At 45.7% G+C, this 18,590-nt stretch overlaps 1 protein-coding gene across 1 annotated transcript; it reads right to left on the bottom strand.

Moving 5' to 3' along the window:
• Nucleotides 1-715: 715 nt before the first annotated feature.
• HAS3 (hyaluronan synthase 3) lies at nucleotides 716-17,190 on the bottom strand. The gene is made up of 4 exons (XM_060788008.2): nucleotides 16,898-17,190; nucleotides 6,178-6,816; nucleotides 3,669-3,770; nucleotides 716-1,658 (listed from the first exon to the last, which is right to left on the bottom strand). The coding sequence occupies exons 2-4, from the start codon at nucleotides 6,814-6,816 to the stop codon at nucleotides 732-734; spliced, it is 1,668 nt and encodes a 555-aa protein (XP_060643991.1). The 5' UTR covers nucleotides 16,898-17,190; the 3' UTR covers nucleotides 716-731.
• Between the last annotated feature and the right edge of the window lie 1,400 nt (nucleotides 17,191-18,590).

Raw genomic sequence — 18,590 nt, 5'->3', positions numbered from 1 at the left:
CCTTCTTGACTTTCTGGATGGCTTTTTGGGGATGGATACTTTCCGTCAAAGTATGAAGACCTTCCAAGATGTAAATCCCAGCTTCCTTCTTGACCTCCCAGGTGGCTTTTGGGGATGGGTGCCTTCCATCAAAGTCCCAAGAGCTTCCAAGATGGGAATCCCAGATTCTTTCTTGATCTTCCAGGTGGCTTTCAGGGCTAGATACTTTCTGTCAAAATCCCAAGAGCTTCCAAGATGGGAATCCTGGTTTCCTTCTTGACCTTCCAGATGGCTTTTTGAGACTGGATACCTTCTGTCAAAATCCCAAGAACTTCCAAGATGGCAATCCTGGCCTCCTTCTTGACCTTCCAGATGACTTTGGCGGCTGGAAACCATCAAAATCCCAATCGCTTCCAAGGTGGAAATGCCAGCTTCCTTCTTGACTTTCCAGATGGCTTTTTGGGGCTGGATACCTTCCGTCAAAGTTCCAAGAGTTTCCAAAATGGGGATACTAGCTTCCTTCTTGAGTTTGCCATCTGTTTTTGGGCACCGGATGTCCTTAAAGCAGAAAGAAGCCATCCCCCCCCAAGACTGGAATCCCAGCTTCCTTCTTGACCATCCAGCTTCCTTCTGGGGCTGGCTATCTTCGGCACAGAGACAAGGCCACGGGAAGCGGAGACCATTGGTCCCTCCCCCTTATTGCACACCCCTCCCCCCTCCCTACAACACCTCCCCTCCCACCCTGAGGCTGCTCAGACCTCTGAGAAGGCCAGGCCGCACGCTTCCTGGGGCTTGGTGCCGCAGCGCCGGGCCACAACGGCCAAGTAAAGGGCAAGGAGGGCGACCCAGTAGCAGGCATAGAGGACGGCACCAGAGACCAGGAAGGCCAGCTCAGTGTCGGAGAAGAGGTCCTGGCTGCAGGCGGTGTAGGCCAGGCCCCCCAGCAGCACGGCCGCCCAGAGCGAGACAGGCACCAGGCCAATGAAATTGACCGCTAGAGTCCGGCGGCCAGAGGTGCCCCAGCCGGATTTGGTGATGGTGGCGATGGCAAACAGCTTGGCCGGGAGAAGGCTGGACATGTAGAGCAGGGAGTAGAGGGACATGAAGAGCATCTCGGCACTGCCGCGCAGGAGGCAGGCGTAGGCGGCCTTGAGCACGCCCACCAGCTGGACGGTCAGCAGGAAGAGCAGGATGTTCCAGAGGCGGCCGCGGTAGAAGAGCCGGACCACGGTGGCGACCAGGAAGAAGGGGAAGAAGCCGGTCACCACCGACTCGTAGGTCATCCAGAGGTGGTGCTTGTGGAACCAGAGGGCGCTGTAGAGCCACTCCCGGAAGTAGGATTTGCTCCAGCGCGTCTGCTGGTTGAGCCAGCGCAGGTACCGAGTGGGCGTCTCCGTCAGGCACCGGGAGCGGGCCGTGTACTTGGTCCGGAAGCCCAGGCTCAGCACCCGGTTGGTCAGGTGCCGGTCGTCCCCAAAGCTGCAGCGGCTGCCCAGGAAGCTCTGCTGGTACCAGTCCTCCAGGAAACGCTGCAACAAGGTGTTGCGGTACATGCCCAGCGGGCCGCTGATGCACTGGACGCAGCCGAAGTAGGACTGGCAGGCCCGTTCCACGTTGAAGGCCACCCAGTAGCGCACGCTGCTCAGGAAAGACAGCCACGAGTCGTACTTGTTCAGGATCTACAAAGAGGGATAGAGAGAGAGAAAGCAAGCAAGCAAGGAAGGATTAGCACCCCATGGTTTCCATTGGCACCTAAGAATAATAATGCATTTCTTCCATTCTAACCTACACTTTTCCTCCCATATCATAAATATATCTAAAAATCGCAGTGCATTTTTATTGGTGGCGACAATACTGAAATTAGGGTTCACAATCAATAGCCTCTTACCACTGAAGAAATGCAGTAATAATAATGTAGTAATCTATATACATAATATATAGGTATATAGAGGCGCAGTGGGTTAAACCCCTGGTGGCACAGCAGGTTAAACCACTGAGCTGCTGAACTTGCTGACCAAAAGGTCGCAGGTTCAAATCCGTGGAGTGCGGTGAGTTCCAATTGTTAGCCCCAGCTTCTGCCAATTTACCAGTTCGAAAACATACAAACTTGAGGAGATCAAAAGGTACCACCTTGGCAAGAAAGTAAAAGTGTTCCAAGCATACATGCTGGCCACATTAACTTGGAGACGTCTATGGACAATGCCAGCTCTTTGGCATAGAAATTGAGATGAGTTGGACACGACTAAATGCCAGGGAAAATCTTTACCTTTACCTACTCACACTCAATAGCCTCTTATCATTTAAGAAATGCAGCAATAATAATAATAATAATAATAATAATAATAATAATAATAATAATATAGTAATAGTAATAATAATAATACCCTGCTGGGATCACCTCCATCGTCTGCAACGACAACCAGTGCGATCCCCACCTGCAGACACCTTTTGCCTCCCCATTCTTGGCCACACTCCTGCACCCACTTCGGCAGGTATATAAATATCTCTCTCCCAGCGGGAAATATATCTGCCAGCTCTAACAAGACGGGCAGCCATCCAAATAAGTTTCTATGCCAGATCAAACCTGTTGGGGCATCTCTTCCATTATGGAATTACAGCAGGTGGAAAGAGTGAATCCTAAGCCAAGAGAGGCTCCCAAAGGCCAATGAGTCCAACCCCATCATGCAGGAAGACACGATGGAGCAGCCCTTGGAAACCGCTGTTTAAAGAACCGTGTAGACCAGTGTTTCTCAATCTTCCTAATGCCATGACCCCTTAATACAGTTCCTCATGTTGTGGTGACCCCAAACCATAAAATTATTTTCATTACTACTTCACAACTGTAATTATGCAGGATGTATTTCCATTCACTGGACCAAATTTGGCACAAATACCTGATACGCCCAAATTTGAATAATGGTGGGGTTGGGGGGAATTGATTTTGTCATTTGGGAGTTGTAGTTAATAATAATAATAATAATAATAATAATAATACTTTATTTATACCCTGCTACCATCTCCCCAAGGGACTGCGCGGCTTACATGAGGCCGAGCCCATAGAACAACAATAATAAAAGCGATAACAAAACATCAATACAAAACAATCAAAATAAATCTCATAAACAAAAAATAAACAATAAACAGTAACAGTAACAACAAGCATTTAAAAACCTATGGCTGGGCCAAATGTGTGGCTGGGATTTATAGTTCACCTACAATCAAGAGCATTCTGATCTCCACCAACGATGGAATTGAATCAAACTTGGCACACAGAACTCCCATGTCCAACAGAAAATACTAGAAGTGTTTGGTGGGCATTGACCTTGAATTTTGGAGTTGTAGTTCACCTACATCCAGAGAGCACTGCAGACTCAAACAATGATGGATCTGAACCAAAAATGGCACAAATACTCAATATGCCCAAATGTGAACACTGGTGGAGTTTGGGGAAAATACACCTTGACATTTGGGTGTTGTAGTTGCTGGGATTTATAGTTTACCTACAATCAAAGAGTATTCTGAACCCCACCAACGATAGAATTGGGCCAAACTTCCCACACAGAACCCCCATAACCAACAGAAAATACTGTGATTTCTGATGGTTTTGGTGACCCTTTCCGCATCTCCTTCCAACCCTCCCCCCAGGGTTCCTGACCTCGAGGTTGAGAAATGCTGGTGTAGACCCTCACCTGGACATCTCCACCAACGCCACCAACACGGGGGTCCTCCTCCAAGATGCGCAGCATCTCCACCGTGCAAGCTGGGTCCAGAACAGTATCGGAGTCGCACACCTGCCAAATATATAGAAAGAGATATAGATGTATCTATATATATAAATTTGTTAGGGGCATCCAACGAGGAAACAAAACTCAAAACCCCCCCAACGAAACTTAACCAAAATTCCCATGCCCATAACACAACCCACAAGGTACAAACATATCTACTCAAAATGAAAAACAACACAACAACACACTCACAAAACGGCAAAACAACAAAACTCAAAAATCCCCCAACGAAACTTAACCAAAATCCCTGTGCCCATAACACAACCCACAAGGTACAAACATATCTACTCAAAATGAAAAACAACACAACAACACACTCACAAAACGGCAAAACAACAAAACTCAAAAATCCCCCAACGAAACTTAACTAAAATCCCCGTGCCCATAACACAACCCACAAGGTACAAACATATCTACTCAAAATGAAAAACAACACAACAACACACTCACAAAACGGCAAAACAACAAAACTCAAAAATCCCCCAACGAAACTTAACCAAAATCCCCATGCCCATAACACAACCCACAAGGTACAAACACACACGCAACCCCACGCTCCATCACTCCCCTGCCCCAATCTTACCTCCTTTTACTTCAGGCCACCTCCAAACCCCACCCCGCCCCTTCCCGCCCTGTCAAAATCTAGGAAAGACAGGAAGGAAGGAAAGAAGGAAGAAAGACAAAGGGAGGTAAAGAAAAAGGGGGAAGGAAGGAAAGTTAGAGGAAGAAGAAAAGGAAAGAAAAGGAAAGATGGAAGGAAAGAAAAGAGAGACAGCAGAAGAGAAAGAAAAAGGGGGAAGGAAGGAAAGAGATAGAGAAAGAAGAGGAGAAGGAAAGATGGGAAGGAAGGAAGGAAGGAAGGAAGGAAGGAAGGAAGGAAGGAAGGAGGGAGGGAGGGAGGGAAAGAAGGAGAGAAAGAGGGAAGATTGATCACAGCAACACGTGGCGGGTAAAGGTTGTTATTTCTATTATTATTATTATTATTATTATTATTATTATTATTATTATTATTATGCTATTGTTCCTATGAGACCCTTTTAGGGGGAATGGGAGAGGTGTCAGGTCCCGGAGGCAATGCATTGCATTATTGTTATTGTTATGATGGTGGTGAAATAAAAGGAAATAAAAAGTGAAAGAAGGAAGCAAACAGGGAGGGACGAAAGGCAAAGGAAGAAAGGGGGAGGGAATGAAGGAAAGAGAGAAGGATGAAACCAAGCAGTGAAAGAAGGAAAGAAAGAAAAAGGTAGAGAAGGAAGAAAGGAGAGAAAGGGGGAGGAAAAGGGGGAAGGAATAGGTAGGGACCTCTCTTTCATAATAGTCCAGATATCTACCTCAACTTTGATAAGTTTTACTATAGGCCACAGCAACGCGTGGCAGGGCACAGCTAGTATATGTATACATATATATGTATGTGTGTGTGTATACACACACACACACACATATGCACATCCATATGAAAGAGAGTCTTGTCAGAGCCTGAGCAGAAGAGAAGAGACCTACCAAAAACAAAACACACAAAACAGCAACTGTCAGAAAGAAACCAAAGTCCAAACACACAACTTCAAAACAATATCATGGCTATACAACAAAAACAATAAGCAATAATAATAATAATAATAATAATAATGGGTTGCTGTGAGTTTTCCAGGTTGTATGGCTATGTTCCAGAAGCATTCTCTCCTGACATTTCACCCACATCTATGGCAGGCATTTTCAGAGGTTGTGAGGTTTGTTGGAAACTGGGCAAGTGGGGTTTATATATCTATGGAATGATGTCCAGGGTGGGAGAAATAATCCTTGTCTGCTTGAAACAAGTGTGAATGTTACCAATTGGCCACCTTGATTAGCATTTAATGGCATTGCTGCTTCAAAGCCTGGCTGCTTCCTGCCTGGGGGATCCTTTGTTGGGAAGTGTTAGCTGGCCCTGATTGATTCTTGTTAGCTAGCCCTGATTGGTTAAACCAGGGGTCCTCAAACTTTTTAAAGAGGGCCAGGTCACAGACACTCAAACTGTTGGAGGGCTGGATTATAATTTGAAAAAAAAATCAATGAAATTCTATCTTATTTGCAGTGCAAAAAACCCTTAAAACAAAACAATAATTAAAATTAAGAGCAATAATAAACTTATTAGTATTTCAATGGGAAGTGAGGGCCTGCTTTTGGCTGATGATATAAGATTGTTGTTGCTGTTGTTGTTGTGTGCTTTCAAATCATTTCAGACTTAGGTTGACCCTGAGCGAGGGCCGGGTAAATGACCTTAGAGGGCCATATCCGGCCCCCGGCCTTAGTTTGAGGACCCCTGAGTTAAACCATGGGAACTCAAGGCAGCTATTAATCCACACTAAGCATCAGTTGGGTTCCAGGACCCAACGCTACTGCTGTGAAAGTGGTGTCAAACTGCATTAAATCCCACCTGGACGTAGTCGACTGAGTCCCCGAGGGCCCGGAAGGCGGTGTACATGACCTCCCGCTTGCCGCCCCACTTCTGCATGATGCAGCAATAGCTGTGGAGCCGGACCAAGCCCTGGATGTGGCTCTCGGCCTTGCGCCGCCCGGCCTCGGTCTCCCCGTCTCCGTCGGTGTGGAAGTTGCTCCTCCAGATGTAGAAGCCGCTGCTCCCTCCGCTGCTATCGGCGCCCAGGACCTCCCTGAAGATGTCCAGCATGTAGGCGTCCTCGCGGCTGTTGCCGTCCACCACCAGGACCACCCTGAGTCCCGGGAAGGAGATGCGCCGCACGGAGCGCAGGCACTGGCGCAGGTAGCCGGGGTCCTCCTGGAAGGCGGCGATGCAGAGGGCCACACGGGGACCGGGGAGTTTGAGGGGACGGGTGGGCTCCCGGCGCATGCGGCGATGCTCCAGGAAGGCAAAGAGGCTCTGGGCGCCCAGGTGCAAGCCCAAGATGGCCCCATAGAGGCCGAAGGAGAGGAAGTGCTGCTCCGTGTGGATGAACTGGTAGCCGGTCACGTAGGCCGCCAGGATGGCCCCCAGCACCGCCAGCGCAAAGAGGCCGGTCCCAAGAACACGCAGCACCAAGGAGAGGCTCAAGGGCATCTGCGGAGGAACAACAGGAGAGTCATTGGGACTGCATGGGCCACTGAGTCCAAATCATCATCATCATCATCATCATCATCATCACCACTTTATTTCTTAATTAGTCACTCTCCACCAAGGTGCTCCGAGCGACTTACAATTTAAAACAGTTTATACACAATATAAAAACATTCAATATAAAAACATTCAACATAAAAGATTCAGCAGTGACTATGGCAAAATTTGATCCGGTTACTTAAATGCACAACCAAACAGCCAAGTCTTGAGCGCCTTTGCAAAAGGTCGCAACTCCGACATTGCTCTAATATATGGAGGCAACTCCAATCTGCCAGGAAGGAAAGGGACAGTCAAAGCACCCCTGACAGATGGCCACCCAGCCTTTGTAATAGCAATAACAGTAACAACAGCCGCCACCACCCCAGGGGCCATCCAGACCAACAACAATCTGCTATGCAGGAAAAGCACAATCAAAGCACTCCTGACAGATAGCCACCCAGACTTTGTAATAGTAATAATAGTAACAACAACAACAATCCCTGGGGCCATCCAGTCCAACAACAATCTGCTGTGCAGGAAAGGCACAATCAAAGCACCCCTGACAGATGACCACCCAGCCTTTGTAATAGTAATAATAGTAACAATAACAACAATCCCTGGGGCCATCCAGTCCAACAACAATCTGCTGTGCAGGAAAGGCACAATCAAAGCACCCCTAACAGATGGCCACCCAGCCTTTGTAATAGCAATAACAGTAACAACAACAACAACAACAACAACAACAACAACAACAACCCCAGGGGCCATCCAGACCAACAACAATCCGCTATGCAGGAAAGGCACAATCAAATTACCCCTGATAGATGACCACCCAGCCTTTGTAATAGTAATAATAGTAACAACAACAACAATCCCAGGGGCCATCCTGTCCAACAACAATCCGCTATGCAGGAAAAGCACAATCAAAGCACCCCTAACAGATGGCCACCCAGCCTTTGTAATAGTAATAATAGTAACAACAACAACAACAACAACAACAACAAGAACAACAATCCCAGGGGCCATCCTGTCCAACAACAATCTGCTGTGCAGGAAAGGCACAATCAAAGCACCCCCAACAGATGGCCACCCAGCACCTGAGAGTGAGAGGGGAGGGAGACAGGGAGACACCCAACAACCCAGCAGTCCTCGCTCCATTATATATATATATATATGCAGCAATCATCCAATTTACATTTTCATATGTATACTAGCTGTCCCCTGCCACACGTTGCTGTGGCCCCGATTCTGTCATTCGTAGCGTTCAGAATGCTCTTTGATTGTAGGTGAACTGTGAATCCTAGTGACTTCAACTCCCAAATTCAAGGTCTATTTCCCCCCAACTCCATCTGTGTTCGTATTTGGCCGTATTGAGTGCTTGTGTCAAGTTTGGTCCAGATCTATCATTGTTTGAGTCCACAGTCTGGATGTAGTTGAACTACAACTCCCAAACTCAAGGTCAATGCCCACCAAACCCTTACAGTATTTTCTGTTGGTCAGGGGAGTTCCGTGTGCCAGGTCTGGTTCAATTCCATCACTGATGGAGTTCAGAATGCTCTTTGATTGGAGGTGAACTATAAATCCCAGCAACTACAACTCCCAAATGACAAAATCCTAATTTTTTGAGTGATGGTCACTTCTTGTGTTGTGAGACGTTTTGTTGCCAAATTTGGTGCGATTTCGTTCATTGGGTCTTTTGTTTTTAAGGTACTCATTATGCACAGAGCATTTATATATATATAGATGGGTGGGACAGTGGATTAAAACACTGAGCTGCTGAACTTGCTGACCAAAAGTTGGTTTAAATCTGGGGAGCAGGGTGTGCTCCCACTGTTAGCCCCAGCTCCTGCCAACCTAGCAGTTTGAAAACATGCAAATTGAGTAGATCAATAGGTACCGCTTTGGCTGGAAGGTAACGGCGCTCCATGAAGTTATGCTAACAACATGATCTTGGAGGTGTCTACGGAAAACGCCAGCTCTACGGCTTAGAAATGGAGATGAGTACCATCACCCAGAGTCAGACAAAACTAGGCTTACTGTCAGGGAAAACCTTTACATCCATCTATCTATCTATCTATCTGCACCAATTATGCAATTTAAATTTTCTCATATATATATATATATATATATATATATATATATGAATACCATTTCCGTGTGTGTGTGTGTGTGTGTATACATAAACCTTTACAGATCATATAATCTCAATCAATCTTACCATTTACATTTTGATGTATTATTATATCATTTGCACTTTGGATATATTGTTATAGCATTTGCATTTTCATATACATATATATTTCAGCAATTTAAGTATCATCCCATTCATAAAGTTGGCCCTTTTCAAATAAGTCACTTATACTATCAATAAACCCATCGAAACTCCACAATGCACCCATTTCACATTTTAGCATGTGCGTGTGTATATATATGTGCGTGTATATATAATTTAGATTTATTTATTTATTTATTTACAATATTGATATCCCACCCTTCTCACCCCAAAGGGAACTCAGAGCAGCTTACAAGTTATATACATATAATATATTATTAGCATAGCACAATATTAGTATTATATGTTACTATATTGTACTACACCATGCAGTCATGCTGGCCACGTGACCTTGGAGGTGTCTATGGACAACGCCGGCTCTTCAGCTTAGAAATGGAGATTAGCACCACCCCACAGAGTCGGAAACAACTGGACTTAACATCAAGGGAAAACATTTACCTTTACCTTTTACTATACCACTATACTGCATTATTATTAGTGATATTACATGTAATATAAAATCTATATAAATAAAAATGTAATGTTCGTTTGTGGGATTAACAGAACTCAAAAATCACTGGGGGAATTGACACCAAATTTAGATACAAGACACCTAACAACCCAATGCATGTCCTTCACTCAAAAAATTGATTTTGTTATTTGGGAGTTGTAGTTGCTGGGATTTATAGTTCACCTAAAATCGGTGAGCATTCTGAACCCCACCAATGATGGTATTGAACAAACTTGGCTCACAGTTCTCCCATGACCAACAGAAAATACTGGGTTTAGTGGGCAGTGTCCTTTGGTTTGGGAGTTGTAGTTCACCTACATCCAGAGATCACTGTGGACTCAAACAATGATGGATCTGGACCAAACTTGGCACAAATACTCAATATGCCCAATGTGAACACTGGTGAAGTTTGGGGAAAATAGAATCTTGACATTTGGGAGTTGTAGTTGCTGAGATTTGTAGTTCACCTACAATCACAGAGCATTCTGAACCCCACCAACGATAGAATTGGGCCAAACCTCCCACACAGAACCCCTATGTGGGCCACAGCAACGCGTGGCAGGGGATGGCTAGTATATAATTATATTGTATTATTAGTAGTTTTTTTTGTATTAATTCAGCAATGTAAGTATCACTATCATCCCATCCTTTTTCTAACAATCTGCGAGGCAATTTCCAAAAACTGAGCTGAGATGGAGAGTTCTAGGACTAAGGCTGTATCCACACTGCAGAATAAATGCAGTTTGACCCCTCTTTAGCCAGGGCTGAATGCTATGGGATCCCTGGGAGTTGCAGTTTGGTTGGGGCAGGAGAAGGTGAAAGACCTCTCCGAACTACAACTCCCAGGATGCCTTAGCATTGAATCAAAGGCAGCTCAAGTGAGATTGATTGCTGCTAGGGAGTTTGCATCTTCCCAAATTTCTCCAAGTTTCTAGTCCTCATGACCTTTCTGTTTCCAGAAAGAGTGCCTTAGGGCTTTGTTTTTGGGGAAAGGGGTGTCCTAGAGAACCCCAAAAGGCATTAAGACCCTCCCCAGACCCCTCCCTGGAAAACAGACCCACTCACCGTGGCGTGGCTCCTTTCCTGTGAAAGCTCATAACTTTTAAAGCAGAGGGGAGGGCGAAGAGGTGTGGCTACCTGGAAAGGGGAGGAGCCAAATGCTCCCCACTTTCAAGGTCCCCCCTCCCCTTTGCAAAGAGCAAGTTCTCCAAGAAGGAGGGAATGAATGAATGAATGGATTCCAGGCAGACAACCTTTGCAAGTAAAGCCTCACCTTAAACAAGCAAACAAACAAACAAAAGTTAGGGGGGAGCAAATGGAAATATTGGGGTGCAGTGAAAGGAATTGGGGTGAATAAGGCTTCAATGGGGAGGGTGCACAACTGATGCAGGTGGGCAAAACATCCCCAATGAATGGATGCATGAAATGAATGCATTTTGCAAGGGAGGGGAGGGAGGGAAAAGACCTAATCAAATAATATTTGTTATTAATAATACTAATAAGCATTATTATTAATAATTATAATTATTAATAATATTAATTAATATTAATATTAATAATTTTAATTATTATTAATAAGCATTACTATTAATAATTTTAATAATAATTATTAATATTAATAAGTATTAATATTAATATTTTTATTATTAATATTAATAAGTATCTGAGGATGCTTGCCATAGATGCAGGTGAAATGTCAGGAGAGAATGCTTCTAGAACATGGCAATATAGCCCGAAAAACCTACAACAACCCAGTGATTCCAGCCTTTGGCAATAATATTTATTTATTTACCCTATTTCTACCCCACATTTCTCTACCCTGAAAGGAACTCCTTGCGGCTTACATATAGGCAATTATTCAATGCGTTGCTGTGAGTTTTCTGGGCTGTCTAGCATAGGCATTTTCTCCTGACATTTTGCCCACATGCCCACATAGGTTGTGAGGTCTGTTGGAAACTAAGTACGTGGGGTTTATATATCTGTGGAATGATGTCCAAGGTGGGAGAATGTGTGAATGTTGCAATTGGCCACCTTGATTAGCACTGAATAGCCTGCAGTTTCAAGGCCTGGCTGATTGCTGCCTGGGGGAATCCTTTGTTGGAAGATGTTAGCTGGCCCTGATTGTTTCATGTCAGGAAATCCTCTGTTTTCAGAGTGTTGTAAAAGCTCATAACTTTTAAAGCAGTCTGCTGTCAGTTTTCTGGACTGTCTGGCCATGTTCCAGAAGCATTCTCTCCTGACGTTTCACCTGCATCTATGGCAGGCATCCTGAGAGATTGTGAGGTCTGTTGGCAACCAAGTAAGTGAAGTTTATACATCTATGGAATGATGTCCAGGGTGAGAGAAAGAACTTTTGTCTGTTGGAGGCAGGTGTGAATGTTGCAATTGGTCACCTTGATTAGCATTGAATGGCCTTGCAGCTTCAAAGCCTGGCTGGTTGTTGCCTGGGGAATCCTTTGTTGGGAGATGTTAGCTGGCCCTGATTGATTCTTGTCTGGAATTCCCCTGCATTTTGAGAGTTGTTCTTTATTTATTGTCCTGATTTTAGAGTTTTTTTAAATAGTGGTAGCCAGATTTTGTTCCTTTTTGTGGTTTCCTCCTTTCTGGGTGAAACTAGAAAAAATGGGTTTTTGTATCTGTGGAATAATGTCCAGAGTGGGAGAAAGAACTCTTGTCTGTTGGAGGCAAGTGTGAATGCTGCAATAGATCACTTTGATTAGCATTAAATAGCCTTGCAGCTTCAAGGCATGGCTGCTTCCTCCCTGGGGGAATGGTTTGTTGGGAGGTGTTAGCTGGCCCTAATTGTTTTTTGTCTGGTATTCCCCTGCTTTTTGAGTGTTGTTATTTATTTACCAGCATTAAAAAAAACTCTAAAATCACAACAGTAAATAAACAGGGGAATTCCAGACAAGAAACAATTAGGGCCAGCTAATCATCTCCCAACAAAGGATTCTCCCAGGCAGTAAGAAGCAAGACCTTGAAACTGCTAGGCCATTAAAAGCTAACCAAGGTGGGCAATTAAAACATTCACACTTGCCTCCAGCAGACAAGAGTTCTTTCTCCCACCCTGGACATCATTCCACAGATATATAAACTCCATTTTCTTAGTTGCCAACACACCTCACAACTTCCGAGGATGTGGGCAAAACGTCAGGAGAGAATGCTTCTGGAACATGGCCAGACAGCCCGGAAAACTCTCACCAACCCAGTGATTCCGGACATGAAAGCCTTCGACAATATTAAAGACACAATATTTAAATTCATGCCAATGTTGGGGTGGAATTAAGGTGAGTTGGGAAGAGGATGGAAAGGAAAGGCACACCTGATACAGGTAAGCCTTAATCCGCCCCCTTTTCTTCTTCTTCCTGCCCAAATGCAGATGCTTGTGGATGCTGGGAGATGCAGGTAAGGGTCACCTTTGGGTCCCCCCCTGCCGGCTCACCTGTGGCCTCATTCTCCATCCAGGGAGCAGCCACAGCGGAGTAACCGATCAATAATAAATGAGTTTCCGTTGCAATGAGAGAACCGCCTGCTGAAATATAACCCATGGAGGGGGACACACGACTCTTCTTTGTGAATTGGGGGATTCTGGGAGTTACAACCCAAAAGTTGTGTAGATCGGATATCGGCAAACTTGGCTCGTCCAGGTGTTTTTGGATTTCAACTCCCACACTTCCTAACAGCCTCAGGCCTCTCACTTTTCCCCTTCAGAGTTCAGAATGCTCTTTGATTGTAGCTGAACCATTAATGTCTGGGTTTTGAAAATTGAGGTGTGCCTTAAGAGTTTGGGAGTTGTAGTTCACCTACATCCAGAGAGCACTGTGGACTCAAAAAATGATGGATTTGGACCAAACTTGGCATAGATACTCAATATGCCCAAACATGAATACTGGCGGAGTTTAGGGAAAATAGACCTTGATATTTGGGAGTTGTAGTTGCTGGGATGTATAGTTCACCTACAATCAAGAGCATTCTGAATCCGACCGATGATAGAATACTCAATTATGCCCAAATGTGAACACTGGTAGAGTTTAGGGAAAATAGATCGACAATTTGGGAATTGTAGTTCCTGGGATTTATAGTTCACCTAAAATCCAAGAGCATTCTGAACTCCACCAACGATGGAATTGAACCAAACTTGGCACGCAGGACTCCCATGACCAAGAGGAAACACTGGAAGGGTTTGGTGGGCATTGACCTTGAGTTTTAGAGTTGTAGTTCACCTACATCCAGAGAGCACCGTGGTCACAAACAATGCTGGATCTGGACCAAATTTGGCTGGAATACTCAATTATGCCCAAATGCGAGTTTGGGGAAAATAGACTTTGACATTTGGGAATTGTAGCTGCTGGGATTTCTAGTTCACCTACAATCCCAGAGCATTCTGAACTCCACCAATGATGGAATTTAACCAAACTTGACACACAGAAATCCCATGACTAAGAGAAAATACTGGAAGGGTTTGGTGGGCATTGATCTTGAGTTTTAGAGTTGTAGTTCACCTACATCCAGAGAGCACCATGGACTCAAACAATGCTGGATCTGGCCCAAACTTGGCCCGAATACTTAATTATGCTCAAATGTGAACACTGGTAGAGTGTTCGTATTTGGGAATTGTAGTTTCTGGGATTTATAGTTCACCTACAATCAATGCAGATGAGACTCGATAGAGTTCATTCCAGAGCAAAGGATCCGTACTCAGAGCCCCGTCTTCCTCCTCCTATCTAGGATCCTGTCCTCACTTGCCCGCCGCTTCTAGCCCACACGCAGACTTCATGCATGTAAGGCGTGTAAAGAAGAGGAGGAGGAAAAGTTAAATATAGCCAAAAGACGGCAGAGGTTTCCCGGGAGATAGTAATTCCGGCACCATGAACGGAAGGAGACAAACCTTCCAAAATACAAACAAAAGAGGTAAAGGAATCCTATTGCATTTTTACACACACAAAAATCCCTAAAAAAATGAAATTATAGACCAGGAATGGGCAAACTTGGGCCCTCCATGTGTTTTGGACTGCAACTCCCACAATTCCTAACAGCCTATTGGCTGTTAGGAATTGTGGGAGTTGTAGTCCAAAACACATGGAGGGCCCAAGTGTGCTCATGGACGTATTAGCACAGTGTTTCTCAACCTTCAAGATACACAAATGTGAAAACAGATTTGGGAGTTGTAGTTGCTGGGATTTATAGTTCACCTACAATCAAAGAACATTCTGAATTCCACCAACGATGGAACTGAACCAAACTTAGCACACAGAACTCCCATGACCAACAATCCCTCTGGAGATTGCAAAGCAGAGGCTGGATGGCCATCTGTCGGGAGGGCTTGGATTGTGTCTTCTTTCTTGACAGAAAGGGTTTTAGACTGAATGGCCCTTGGGGGTCTCTTGTATTATTCTATGATCATCCTCTGAAGATTACTAAGCAGAGGCTGGCTGGTCATCTGTAGGGAGGGCTTAGATTGTGTCTTCCTCCCTGACAGAAGGGGGTTGGGGCTAAATGGCTCTTGGTGGTCTCTTCTATGAGTCTACAATTATTCTCTGGAGGTTACAAAGCAGAGGCTGGATGGCCATCTGTCAAGAGGGCTTGGGTTGTGTCTTCCTTCCTGACAGAAGAGGGTTAGACTGGATGGCCCTTAGAGGTCTCTTCTATGTGTCTAGAGTTACCTCTCTGGAGGTAACTAAGCAGAGGCTGTATGGCTATCTATTGAGAGGGCTTGGATTGTGTCTTCTTTCCTGACAGAAGGGGGGTTAGACTGGATGACCCTTGGGGGTCTCTTCTCTGAGTCTGCAATCATTCTTTGGAGGATACTAAGGAGAGGCTGGATGGCCATCTGTCAGGAGGGCTTGGATTGTGTCTTCATCCCTGACAGAAGGGGTTTGGGGCTAAATAGCTCTTGGGAGTCTCTTCTATGAGTCTACTATCATTCTCTGGAAGATACTAAGGAAAGACTGGTTGGTCATCTGTAGGGAGGGCTTTGATTGTGTCTTCTTTCCTGACAGAAGGGGGTTAGACTGGATGGCCCTTAGAGTTCTCTTTTATGAGTCATTCTCTGGCAGTAACTAAGCAGAGGCTGTATGGCTATCTATTGAGAAAGCTTGGGTTGTGTCTTCCTTCCTGACAGAAGGGGGGTTAGACTGGATGGCCCTTGAGGGTCTCTTCTATGAGTCTACAATCATTCTCTGGAAGATACTAAGGAGATACTGGATGGCCATCTGTAGAGAGGGCTTTGATTGTGTCTTCCTTCCCGACAGAAGGGGGTTAGACTGGATGGCCCTTAGAGGTCTCTTCTATGAGTCTACAATCATTCTCTGGATGTTACAAAGCAGAGGCTGGATGGCCATCTATCCAGAGGGCTTGGGTTGTGTCTTCCTTCCTGACAGAAGGGGGTTAGACTGGATGGCTCTTAAGAGTTCTCTTCTATGAGTCTATGGTCATTCTCTGGAAGACACTAAGGAGAGACTGGATGCCCATGTGTAGGGAGGGCTTTGATTGTGTCTTCCTTCCTGATAGAAGGGGGTTAGACTGGATGGCCCTTGGGGGTCACTTCTATGAGTCTACAATCATTCTCTGGAGGTAACTAAGCAGAGGTTGGATGGCCATCTGTCAAGAGGGCTTGGGTTCTGTCTTCCTTCCTGACAGAAGGGGGTTAGACTGGATGGCCCTTGGGGGGATCTCTTCTACGAGTCTACAATCATTCTCTGGAGGTAACTAAGCAGAGGCTGTATGGCTATCTGTTGGGAGGGCTTGGATTGTGTCTTCTTTCCTGACAGAAGGAGGTTAGTCTGGGTGGCCTTTAGGATCTCTTCTAACTAATTCTGATTGTAGACATTTGTCAGGAAAGCTTTGATGGTGCCTTCTTGTCTAGCAGAATGGAGGTGGGACTGGATGACCTTTGGGGTTCCCTTTCAGGTCTAGGATTCCATGATCCTAGGTAGGAAACAGCATCGTTTTGCGGCCAGGACTCAATGAAAGAGGCAGGCTTGGGCCTCTTGTAAAGGAATATATAATAGAATATCTCTCTTCCTCCAGACAGCAGCACCGGCTCTTCTGTGCCACCAAATGAGTACCCCAAATAGGAGCGGAAGCATTTGGGAGGACCACTCAAAAGAGAGAGACCCTTCCCCATTATTAGACAAAGGGGGATTGCCAGAGAAAGGACCTGGGGTGCCAAGGCTTGCGCTCTCTCTGCCGCAAGGAGAGCAGCCAGGTAACCTTTACGCCCACCTCATCCCCTGCAGGTAAGGATGCTCCCTTGTGCTCACCTTTCCCTTGCTTCTCCTCCTCCTGGCTTGGGGTCTTCTTTGGCCTCTTCTTTTGGGGTGGGGGGATTGGGGAAGGGGAGAGGAAAGGGGGGAGAGGAAGCAGCAGCAGCAGAGGCAGCAACGCCTTTCCAAGGTGGGATCCAGATGCCCGCCCCTCCTCGCCTTGTTCTTGCAGAGGCAGAATCATTGCAGCCAAAGAGACTTTCCATTCAAGCGCCAGCCGGTTGGGGAAAGGAAGGAAGGAGGGAGGGAGGGAAGAGCAGGCGGAGCAAAAAGGGGGGAAAGGGATCTAAAAGAAGAGAGAGAGACAAAGCTTCAGTGGAGAAACAGGCAAGGAAATAATAATAACAATAATAATAATAATAATAATAATTATTATTATTATTATTATTATTATTCGACTTGTGATATTGTGATACGAAATCCAGCATATAGATCTCGTTTGCTGTGACATACTGTGCTTTTGTGTCAATAATAATAATAATAATAATAATAATAATAATAATGGGTGTTCTCCCTCTGCAAAGGAATCCAGGAAGAGATGGGCGGTCAGCCAACAGCAAAGCAACCTCAAGCCATGCACAGACTGCACATCTATCCCTGGCATCCATTCCTTTGCCACCTTCTTCTCACTTTGCAACCCACCCTTCACTCCCTTCTCATGCACTTACTCATGCTCTGGCTGCTTTCTTCTTTTTCTTTGGGGGGCTTTTGTGGGGCGAGCATGGTGCTCGGTTTCCATTCATGCACTTGGCAGGTAAAGGGTCCCCCAGAGGGCAGATAGACGGCAATCCCAAAAGGGTTGCTGTGAGTTTTCTGGGATGTCTGGCCATGTTCCAGTAGCATTCTCTCCTGACATTCCACCCGCATCTATGGAGCCTCCAGACACACCCCATTGCCGCAGGTATTCCTACATAGGCTCTAAATCAGTGTTTCTCAACCTGGAGGTCGTGGAGCCCCCCGGTGACGCAGTGGGTTAAACCCCTGTGCCGGCAGGACTGAAGGTTCGAATCTGGGGTCAGCACAGATGAGTTCCCTCTATCAGCTCCAGCTCCTCATGCGGGGACATGAGAGAAGCCTCCCACAAGGATGGTGACACTTCAAAACATCCGGGCGTCCCCTGGGCAACGTCCTTGCAGATGGCCGATTCTCTCACACCAGAAGCGACTTGCAGTTTCTCAAGTCTCTCCTGATATGACAAAAAAAAAAAAAAACCACATCTATGGCAGGCATACTCAGAAGTTGTGTGGTTTGTTGGAAACCCAGTCAAGTGGCACCAAGGAGAGAAGCCCCCAGTGGTTAAACCGCTGAGCTGCGGAACTTGCTGACCGAAATGTCACCCATTCAAATCCGGGGAGCAAGGTGAGCTCTCGCTGTTAGCCCCAGCTTTTGCCAACCTAGCAGTTCAAAAACATGCAATTGTGAGTAGATCAATAGGTACCACTTTGGCGAAAAGGTAACGGCGCTCCATGCAGTCATGCCGGCCACATGACCTTGGAGGTGTCTACGGACAACACCGGCTCTTCAACTTAGAAATGGAGATAAACACCAACCCCCAGAGTCGGGCACCACTGGACTTAATGTCAAGGGAAAACCTTTATATTTACTTAGGCAAGTGGGGTTTCTATACCTGTGGAATGACATCCAGGGTGGAAGAAAGAACTCTTGTCTGCTTGAAGCAGGTGTGAATGTT

This window comes from Anolis sagrei, chromosome 8, assembly GCF_037176765.1.
Source record: "Anolis sagrei isolate rAnoSag1 chromosome 8, rAnoSag1.mat, whole genome shotgun sequence".
Lineage (NCBI taxonomy): Eukaryota > Metazoa > Chordata > Lepidosauria > Squamata > Dactyloidae > Anolis > Anolis sagrei.
Note: the sequence above shows the minus strand (reverse complement) of the source record. Positions and strands in the feature narration are given on the sequence as shown.

Excerpts from the sequence above, each read along its gene's own strand:
- HAS3 (XM_060788008.2), bottom strand. The coding sequence starts at position 6,816 with ATGCCCTTGAGCCTCTCCTTGGTGCTGCGTGTTCTTGGGACCGGCCTC. Across the intron at positions 3,771-6,177 it reads ACTCAGTCGACTACGTCCAG|GTGTGCGACTCCGATACTGT; the intron begins GTGGGATTTAAT and ends TATATTTGGCAG. Across the intron at positions 1,659-3,668 it reads GCGTTGGTGGAGATGTCCAG|ATCCTGAACAAGTACGACTC; the intron begins GTGAGGGTCTAC and ends CCCTCTTTGTAG.